The 11037-nt window shown below is 39.5% G+C and overlaps 1 protein-coding gene across 4 annotated transcripts in view; it reads right to left on the bottom strand.

Moving 5' to 3' along the window:
- The window catches only part of clk2b (CDC-like kinase 2b), a 12212-nt gene extending 4599 nt beyond the window's left edge, over positions 1 to 7613 (bottom strand). For 2 of the 4 annotated variants that reach the window (XM_046847172.1, XM_046847171.1), the window contains exons 1-5: positions 7485 to 7596; positions 6186 to 6255; positions 5903 to 5969; positions 5659 to 5775; positions 5357 to 5523 (exon numbers count right to left, since the gene is read on the bottom strand). In XM_046847172.1, coding sequence (XP_046703128.1) covers positions 5357 to 5523; positions 5659 to 5775; positions 5903 to 5969; positions 6186 to 6255; positions 7485 to 7544 — 481 coding nt within the window. In that variant the 5' untranslated portion in view covers positions 7545 to 7596. Of the gene's footprint in view, positions 1 to 5356; positions 5524 to 5658; positions 5776 to 5902; positions 5970 to 6185; positions 6256 to 7484 lie in introns of all 4 variants that reach the window. The other 2 variants (XM_046847170.1, XM_046847169.1) reach the window with 2 other exon arrangements.
- Between the last annotated feature and the right edge of the window lie 3424 nt (positions 7614 to 11037).

Here is an 11037-nt window from a genome sequence, read left to right as displayed (position 1 = left end):
AGCACTTTACAACGTATTTTTAAAAGATAGGAATTATGGAGTGACATCTGGTGTCCATACGTATTAAACTTTAAGAGAACATTGCTTGGTATTGTGAGGGAACAAGATCATTGCATAACACCAGAGAGGTTTTACGCAATTATCTTGTGTGTGTGTGTGTGTGTGTGTGTGTGTGTGTGTGTGTGTGTGTGTGTGTGTGTGTATGTATGTATACACATTGAGTTATTGTGAATTCAGATGCATAACATATTGCTATTCCAAAAAAACTATCTATTTTATTCAAAATGTGATCAATAAAATAAAACTTAAAAAGGCGATGTAAAGAAATGTTTTTATTTATTTTGTATTTGAACAACGTTTAAAATTTTTATATATCTATGCTTTTGTAGTAGTACACATTCTAATGTTCAGCAGACTGGATTAGAAGACTTTCACTGAAAAAACCTTACATTTTTAAACAGAGCAGTCTCTAATCTTCAAATTCAGAAATAGTACTTAATTACTCTCACATTCTTGAATAGAATTTTTTTTTTTTGTAAAATTCCCATCTGTCTTCTGAGCAATTCACAGCAGTGAAACAGCGTCTGTTTTTTAACCTTTATCATTTAGGTGTAAATAAATGTGCTATACAAATTCAATAAAACTGAATTGCACATTTTCTCAGTATGTGAACATGTATAAATGTTGAGTGTTAGTTCCAAAAACTCATATCTCAAAACTCATATTTAACATACACTGAAAAGACAAAAATATTTGGAAGACATGCTTTTTCAGCCATATCTGGTCCTTCCCCAAACTATTACTATTACTATTAGTTGTATAGGATGTCTTTGGATGCAGTAACATAAACATTTTTTCCACCAATGAAGTAGACATGAAAGAGTAAAGAGCTTTGCTAATGTCACATGATCAGGCTAGTCCATCAAGGGATTCGGTGGGAATGGGAATATTAGTCACCTGTGTACTTAGTGAGCTAGAGAGGGGGTGAGCAGGGTATGTTGTATTCTTTGTTGACCACAAACACACAAACTTTTTAACATCGGGAAATATCAGTCTGTGCAATAAAAAAGAATGATCAAAATCATCTTTTGCCTCACCAATATTTTATTGTTGCGTTGCAAATGTATCGATTTCCTGTTTTAACTTTTGGTTTTGGGTAACTACAAAGGAGCCGCTACATTAAGTTAACAAAAAATTTACTTCTCAGTGGATGCATCAAAAGGATTAAGTGTACATCAGTAATTGATCAGTAAAACTCGGAAGAGAAGCAAACAATCACCGCATAGGTAAGCCTCTTGTTAAGTAGCTGTGCGGTTTTGGAAAGCGCGCTGTTTGAATCAGGTACACTGTTTATCCATTGGGGATAATCGCGCGGTTGTGTTATTGTTTGTTGTTTGGCTTCAGTTGGTTTTGTCCAGAGTTCTGGTGTACAAAGTTTGTTGTTCGGCTATCCGTTTTGTGTTTGTGTAGTTGATGGTGTTTTATGTGTCGTTGTGTTGCTGTTATTGACTCAGTCGTGAGCACACAAACATGAGTGAAGTAAGTGATGGTGGTGTCACTGCCCTTGAAATGGAATATGGAAAAAGAGAGATTAAGCTCAATGCAAAGGAGTTGGCGAACCAAATGGAAAGTTTGCAAAAGGAACGAAAAACAAATGTGAGTAAAATCAAAGAGCTGCTTACAGAGATTAAAAGTCTGATGACAAGAAAAGAAAATGCCTCTCAGGTGCAAATGCTATTTCAAACTATTGTTCAGCTTTGTGAAAATGCCAGCAATTTGCATGATATGGGTGATTACTTCCTCGGGATGAGCAGGAAAAAACTAAATGAATGTTTTTTTTGAGTATCATGAAATACAACAATACATTTAAAGACACAGTTCAACATTGGTTAAGTGGACCAGAAGGATTGTTGAAAGAGGTTATTCCTGTTCAGTCTGACGCTATTACAACAAAGGACGTGTCTACTATTCCTCAAGTGACAGTCCAAGCTTCATCCATTGTTATGTCAGATAATTAACAAGATGACATTAAACCTAACGACAGTGTGTCAAATGTAGGGAGCAGATCATCCAAAAATAAAATTTCAGAACGAAGATCTGGGGTGTCTTTTGCTTTTTCTGTAAGTTTTAAAGCAGAGGCTGAGTTAGCTGCATTAAAGGCACAACAAAAAAGTGTTGAAGGATAAACATGATCTGGAGCATCAAGAGGAACAGTTAAGAAAAAGAAAAGAAGAACTTAATCTGCAGGGAAAAATTGAAGTTCAAATAGCCAAATTAAATGTGTTAAAATCACAGAGTATATAGAGCAGTAAATCCGGCCGCTCAGGTGGATAACATTCCAATTTAGAGCCAGATTATAGGATAACACAATGTCTGAATATTAATGACAAATCATTTGTTACATAAATGTCTGCAAAAGAGAAAGGATTAATGTATAACTCTAAGGAATTGGGAGGCCTAAAGAGAGAGTTATTCAACAGAGGGTACTCTTACAGCCTCATAAAATGGAGCGGCATTTATCTGGAAACCAAGCAATGGAGCGGAGTACCCAAGGAAATGCATTGGTCCAGATGTTGAATCCAGCTATGACGCACAGGGCAATATTTTGGGTATATAAGAAAACAATAATAAATAGTGTTGAGTAAGACTGATACAGTGATTGCCTGTACATTATACTGTTGGTTCTCCAAGGGATATACGAGAGCAAAAACTTGTTGCAGGAACATTTTGACAATTAACAGAAAGTTGCATCTGCTTATATGAATAAAGTGCTTTCATAATTTTTTTTGTTGTAATGTTATGAAGGAAGTGCAATATATGTATGAGTTGGACATGCTAGCCAATATGATGAGTATTATCGAAAAAAATGCATTAAAGACTTAGGAATAAATGGAGAGCAGTGGTTTGTGAACTACAAGAAAGACACAATCGCAGAGTTTCCTTCATTGATACTGATAACTTGCTCAGCCAAAGGTCACAGTTACTAGAATTTCAGTCATGAATGTGGAAGACATGTTGCACTAGCAGTTTTAAATTGACTTCCCAGAGAGCAGCCAAAATGAACAAACTACCTACTCAAAAGATGGTGATAAACTTTTTTTTTTTTAAAGTTGCCTTTCTTGATGATTATGAAGCCTTTATGAATGATATGGTCTCCATAGGTCATGCAGAGCAAGTATCGGCAAAAGATTTGACACGCAGTGATGAAAATATCTGGCATATTCCACATCATGGTGTCTGTGTGGTGTTTGATTGTGGAGTGAATTTTCAAGGAACATCACTTAATTCTTGGACCAGACCTCACCAGCTCACTTATTGAAGAGGTGATGAGGTTCAGAAAAGAACCAGTGCTGATTATGGCAGATATTGAATTAATGTTCCATCAAGTAAGAGTACCAGCTAATGATGTTGATTTGTTAAGCTTTCCTTGGAGGCCTGATAGGGACTTAAGCAAAATTTCAACTGACTTTAGGTGCTAGCACATCTCTTTGGTGCAACGTCATCTAGCTGCGCAAACTTTGCTCTTAAGAACTGTGCAGAAGACAAGAAAATGTTCAATGAGGAAACAGTGAATAAAATACTCAATTCTTTTTATGTTGATGATTGTCATGTTTTAGTTGCTAATGTTGAACAAGCATCAACATTGTACCAAGAACTTGTATCCATATGTGCCAAAGCTGGATTTAGGCTCACAAAATGGATGAGCAACAGACATCAAGTGCTGGCTGCAATGCCTGAAGATCAAAAAGTAAAGACTGTGAAAGATCTAAATATAGATTGAGAGTGTTAGGTGTGCAAGGGTGCATTCAGTTTGATGCATTCAAGTTCAAGATTGTAATTCAAGCTCTGACATGAAGAGGAATACTATCCATGATTAGTTCTGTTTATGACCCACTGGGAATTGTAAGACCTGTGGTATTGTCTGCTAAGAAAATCTTGCCTGAATCGGTTTAACGAAAACCGCACCTTTCGGAAAATTTTGAGCTTGCAAGACGTTTAAAACCTTCAAAACTTTGTTGACATTTTTACTGCACAATTGCATAATTTTTAGGACATGCGTAAGGATGGTTATGGAACTGTGACATTCTTGCTGTTATGCAACATGCATTCTCAAGTACATTGTGCTTTTATCATGGGAAAATCAAGAGAAGCTTCATTGAAGTCTGTTACCATCCCTAGTATGGAGCTCATTGCTGCTACAATGGCAAGCCGTATGAATGTGTTTTGAAAGGAATTGAAATATTAGTCACCTGCACTTAGTGAGCCAGAGAGGAGGTAAGCGGGGATGATGTATTCTTTGTTGACCACAATCACACAAAAACTTTATAACATCTGGAAATATTAGTCTGTGCAATAAAGAAGAATCATCAAGATCATGTTTTGCCTCACCGATATTTTATTGTTGGTCGCAAATGCATCGATTCCGTTTTAGCGTCTTGGCAGCTTATGGTAACGACAAAGTAGCTGCTACAACCAAAAGGGGGCCCAATCCTGTTCCAGCATGACAATGCCCCTGTGCACAAAGCCAGCTCCATGAATATATGCTTTATACGTTTGGAGTGGAAGATCTTAAGTGGCCTGCTATAGAGCTTTGACCCTACTGAACTTCTGTAAAAACCTTTGGAATGAATTACAAAGCTGACTGCACCCCAGGCCACCTCACCCTACACTAGTACCTGATTTTACTAATGCCCTGGTGAATGAATTTGAACAAATCTCCACAAGCACACTTCAAAATCTATTGGAACATCTTCCCAGAAAAGTGGAGGTTATTATAACAGTAAATTGGAGCTAAATGTGGAATGGGATGGTCAAAAAGTACATACGAATTTTATGTCCAGGTGTTGTCCATATAGTATGTATAACTCGGAACTACTGCCTCAGGTTGATTATCAAAACAACTACAGATCAAAAACTATATAAGATGAGCCAATGTTTGGGAAAATATTATTGTTTTTAGAGCCTTATCTTGGGAATCAAATTCAACAGTACTATGTATTTGTGATGTATAGCATACAGTACATCTGCAATAAATCGACATTATGCACAGAACATGGCAATCCAGATTATAGAATAAAAATGTTATTTATCTCTCAGAGATTTATTATTCATTATTTTGTGGCTTCAGTGGTTTATTTCCAGCAGTCCAAAAAAACAATGCCTTGCAAGTGTTCACAAAAGCACTCAGAGTGTGTCCAACTTTTAATCAACTTATTTTTGAAACCTAAATTATAAACCTAAAAATGAAATCTGATCTAATATTTTTGCGTGTATTATCGAGTGCAATCTTAATAACGGTCTCCTTGATTACTCAGTCACATGCATGTATGCTGAGTGTGTGCGTGTGTATACTTACACTCCACAGCACTGCAGATCTGGTAGGCCATGTGTCTCACCTGCTCCAGGGTGTACGGTATGAAGCTATTTTGCTTCAGAAACTCAAATGTGCTTAGAGACAACAACTCGAAACTAATACATACATGACCACCGTACTGAAACCACCCGTACATAGACACACACAACCTGGGAGAGAGAGAGAGAGAGAGAGAGAGAGAGGAGAGAGAGAGAGAGAGAGAGAGAGAGAGAGAGAGAGAGAGAGAGAGAGAGAGAGTGAATAAATTGTTTTAAACTGTGCATTTAGTATTGTAATAAACTCACTGCTTGTTCTCTGGATCTTTCTCTTTGATTTTCTCCAGAACATTTATCTCCAGTCGAGCTGCTTCTCTGTATTTCTCCACATTTTTAATGATCTTCAGGGCAACACGGGAGCCTTGTCTACATTAAACAAAGACCATAAAACATTCAAAACATACAGCTGAGGACCAAAAGAGATTTGAAAAATGTATCACATATATGTATGTGTGTGTGTGTGTGTGTGTGTGTGTGTGTGTGTAGAACTCACCTGTGATGGTCAATACACTGCACAACCTTTCCAAATGTCCCCACCCCCAACGTACTCACAATCTCATCTACACACACACATATACACACACAAACCTCAGTTAAATAATGTACAGAATAGCCATATTGTACTGCAAAGTGTATTGTTATCACTAGTGTAGGGAACAAGCTGTAACACTGCATAGTGAATCTGGGAAATTTGCTATTTGTTTTGTAGAAGGAAGCGGGTTAAAGATTACATGTCAATGCAGTGAACAATATGTAAAATATTTCATTTTACTCACATCTGTCCTGCAGCAAATGTCCATTCTTATACAGCAGGTGACCATCATCATCATCACGTCTTACACTCTGCTAGGACACATGTACACATCATGGGCCTCATTTGAGACACAGAGCAGAACAAATACATCAGGCAAAACGGACAGGAATAGGAAGAGGGTTTTTTTTTATCAACTGCTTGATAAATGCCTTTTTTGCATTTGGATACATAACATTGCTATGGGAAGTATTTATTATTATTATTATTATCATTTTTAAGATTTTTGATAGCTTCTGGTATTGTCTATTTGAAAACACATATAGGTGGGGAATCTTATGAATAGTTCTTACTATTGTCACTACACAATGCAGGGAAACGTTCTAGTTTATGTGTATAAACGAGCTTCAATGAGCCCAGAATGCTGCAGCAAGAGTCCATACTAGAACCAGAAGATATGACCACATTACCCCTATTTTATTCACAATGCATCCAATCAATTTTCACATTAATTATAAAACACTACTGTTGAAGTATAAAGCACTGAATGGGCTCCCACAGTAGCCTCTCTGTAAACTTTTGATTTATTATCACTAACCACAATCACTTTGGTCAAAAGGTTCAGGCTATTTGTTGTTATTCTAACTGTGAAGGCAACAGCAGGGGGTAGATATTTCTTTCACAGAACCCAACAGTTATGCAACAGCCTTCCAATTAGTGTTTGGGAAATAGTCTCGAGTATAAGTCTAGACTAAAATAATATTTGTTTAATCAAGCCCATAGACAACAGTATTTTCTAATGTAAATGAGTAGATATGGAGGGTCTATAGTTGTAGATTGTTTTGGTGAACTGGGATGTTTGAACGCTGAATCTATAATAAATAAATACATTTTATAGATAATATGCTGCCAATGGTTCTTTTTTCCTCAGATGCCACTTATAATGTTTTGCACTTTAATCAATATAATTCAGAATCTAAATTTTTTGTGTTAATGTTAAAATGTGCTTTCTGACCTATGTGGTGATGTCATCACCATGTTTTTATATAGTTAACTGATGTAATTCATGGGCAGGATCATGTTAATATGTGAATATGTGAATAAACATACATTAATGTCCTATTTGTCTGGAATTGATAAAACTAATAATTTTGTCTACGAAACATTTGTAAATATTGATGAGTTTTTTGTTTTACAAACACAGTGTTCAGAATGGACAAAAATAAAGTGTTTAATACACACATAGGGTCAAGCCACAAGAAAGTAGAGAGAGAGTAATACTACAAGACAACAGTGTGTGTGTGTGTATGTTCAGGTTACTCACAGAGAAGCAAAAGCAGTCCAGAAATCCTTTACATGCTGAATACACACCTGTAATACCCATGTGTGTATCTGTGTGTGTGTCTGTCTGTCTGTCTGTCTGTCTGTCTGTCTCTCTCTCTCTCTCTCTCTCTCTCTCTCTCTCTCTCTCTCTCTCACACACACACACACACACACACACACACACACACACACACACACACAGCAGAGAGACAGAGACAGAGAGAGGACCTAGAGTAAAGTGAAGAAGTAAATGTGTGTGTGTGATGAGTCTTGGTCTAATTTTAAACTGCACACACACACACACACAAAATACATGTCTTGCAAGGCTAAGACTCAAAGATCTGATTACACACACAAACACACTTTCCTATGGCTATCTTTGTGGGCTGTGTCTCAAATCACACACTATTCGTGACACTGTGTAGTGTGTATAATGAATGTGTGTGTGTGTGTGTGTGTGTGTGTGTGTGTGTGTGTGTGTGTGTGTGTGTTTGGTTGGATGTCACATGAATATGCCTATATTTAGTGCACGCTGAAAGCAGTTTGGGATGCAGCCCCGAACTGAACATGTATTGGAGATTGAGCAGCTTAAAGAAACACCCCTTCTCTTTGATATCCTCTTTAAACTCTACACATTAGACAACTACAGCTCCTGCAGATCACTTAGGATTTCACAACTATTAGATGCATTCACTGTTATCTATGCAGATTAATAAAGGGATACGGGTACCGATGATTACAATGCTGTAAGGGCAGGAGGTAGAGGTTAGTGCAGGTCCTACAGGTACTTTGCACTACCTAAACTGCAGATTGGACTGGACAGCAGGGATGAACATTCCTGATCACCATCATCTTTTCTCTGCTTGTGTTCTATATGGTGGATGTTCAGCCTGGATACAATCATTATGTAACACATTACTTAGGGCTGTCAAAATTAACGTGTTAATAACGTGTAAATGCAATTTCACTTTAATGGCATTTTTGAGGGAGCAGGCAATTAGCATGCTGACTGCAGGAATGTCCTCCAGAGCTGTTGCCCGTAAATTGAATGTTCTTTTCTCTTCCATAAGCCCTTTCTGAGAATTAAGCAGAACATCCAGCCAGCCTCACAACCGCAGACCACGTGTAACCACACCAGTTTAGGACCTCCACATCCAGCAACTTCGCACAGCCATTGAAGAGGAGTTTCATTGAGTAGACCAAAATTGCACAGGCCACAATCAGCAACCTGATCAACTCTATGCGAAGGAGATGTGTTGCACTGTGTGAGGCAAATGCTGGTCACACCAGAGACTGACTGGTTTTCGGACCCCCCAATACAGTAAAACTGCACATTTTAAAACAGTCTTTTATTGTGGCCAGCCTAAAGCACACCTGTGCAATAATAATGCTGTCTAATCAGCATCTTGATCTAACCCAGCCATTAGGGGGGCACAAGCCAGTGCACTCTTAGTGCCGGTCCCAAGCCCGGGTAAATGGGGAGGGTTGCGTTAGGAAGGGCATCCAGCGTAAAGCATGTGCCAAATCAAATATGCGGATCACATACCGGATCGGTCGAGGCCCGGGTTAACAACGACCGCCACAGGTATCGTTAGCCGACAGGGTACCGGTGGAAATTGGGCTACTGTTGGCCGAAGGAGGAGAAGGAGAGGAGGAAGATGTCTACAGAGACGGCAGGAAAAGGAGCAGTGTAGGAGAGTAGAGGTACTATGGCGGGTAAAGGGAGAGAGATAGCTGATATGATGGAGAGGAGAAAGGTAGATATGCTGTGTGTTCAGGAGACCAAGTGGAAAGGGAGTAAGGCCAGGAACATTGGAGGTGGGTTTAAACTGTTTTATCATGGTGTGGATGGGAAGAGAAATGGTGTAGGGGTGATTCTGAGGTGGAAGTTGAAGGGATGATGATAAATGTCATCAGTGCCTATGCTCCACAAGTTGGCTGTGAGATGGAGGAAAAGGAAAGATTCTGGAGTGAATTAGATGAAGTGGAAGATGGTGTACCTAGGAAAGAACGATTGGTGATTGGGGCAGACTTTAATGGGCATGTAGGTGAAGGAACAGAGGTGATGAGGAGGTGATGGGTAGGTATGGTTTTAAGGAGAGGAATGTGGAAGGGCAGATGGTGGTAGATTTTGCTAAAAGGATGGAAATGGCAGTGGTGAACACGTATTTTAAGAAGAAGGAGGATCATAGGGTGGCGTATAAGAGTGGAGGAAGGTGCACACAGGTGGACTATGTGCTATGCAGGAGATGCAACCTGAAGGAGATTGGAGACTGTAAGGTGTTGGCGGGGACAGTGTAGCTAGACAGCATCGGATGGTGGTCTGTAGGATGGTTTTGGAGGCAAAGAAGAAGAGGAGGAAAGTAAGGATTGAAAGAAGAATAAGATGGTGGAAACTGAAGGAGGAAGAGTGTAGTGTGAGGTTCAGGGAAGAGGTCAGACAGGGGCTTGGTGGTGGTGAAGAGGTGCCGGATGATTGGGCAACTACTGCAGGAGTGATGAGGAGGCAGCTAGAAAAGTACTTGGTGTGACATCTGGAAATAGAAAGCAAGACAAGGAGACGTGGTGGTGGAATGAGGAAGTGCAGGAGAGCATTAGGGGAAAGAGGTTGGCAAAACAGAAGTGGGATCGACAGAGTGATGAGAAAAGTAGGCAGGAGTACAAGGAGATGCGGCAGCAGGTAAAAGGGATGTGGCAAAGCCAAGGAAAAGGCATATGAGGAGCTGTATAAGAGGTTGGACACTAAGGAAGGAGAAAAGGATTTATACCGATTGGCCAGGCAGAGGGACCGAGCTGGGAAGGATGTACTGCAAGTTAGAGCAATAAAGGATGGAGAGGAAATGTGTTGACTAGTGAGGAGAGTGTGTTGAGAAGGTGGAGGGAGTATTTTGAGCAGCTGATGAATGAGGAAAATCACAGAGAGAGAAGGTTGGAGGATGTGGAGTTGGTGAAGCAGGATGTAGATAGGATTAGTAAGGAGGAAGTGAGAGCAGCGATTAAGAGGATGAAGAATGGAAAGTCGGTTGGACCAGATGACATACCGGTAGAAGCGTGAGATGTTTAGGAGAGATGGCAGTGGAGTTTTTAACCAGATTGTTTAACAGGATTCTGGAAGGGGAGAGGATGCCTGAGGAATGGAGAAGGAGTGTGCTGGTACCGATCTTTAAGCATAAGGGAGATGTGCAGACCTGCAGTAACTACAGGGGAATTAAGTTGATCAGTCACACCATGAAGTTATGGGAAAGAGTAGTGGAAGCCAGGCTGAGAGAAGAGGTGACCATCTGTGAGCAACAGTATGGTTTCATGCCGAGGAAGAGCACCACAGATGCCTTATTTGCTTTGAGGATGTTGATGGAGAAGTATAGAGAAGGACAGAAGGAATTGCATTGTGTATTTGTGGATTTAGAGAAAGCGTAAGACAGAGTGCCAAGAGAGGAGTTGTGGTATTGTATGAGGAAGTCAGGTGTGTCAGAGAATTATGTGAGGGTGGTGAAGGACATGTATGAGGACAGTGTGACGGCAGTGAAGTGTGCAGTAGGTACGACAGACTGGTT

The sequence above is a fragment of the Silurus meridionalis genome, chromosome 4, assembly GCF_014805685.1.
Source record: "Silurus meridionalis isolate SWU-2019-XX chromosome 4, ASM1480568v1, whole genome shotgun sequence".
NCBI lineage: Eukaryota > Metazoa > Chordata > Actinopteri > Siluriformes > Siluridae > Silurus > Silurus meridionalis.
The sequence above is the reverse complement of the archived record's forward strand: the minus strand, read 5'-3'. Positions and strand labels throughout refer to the sequence as shown.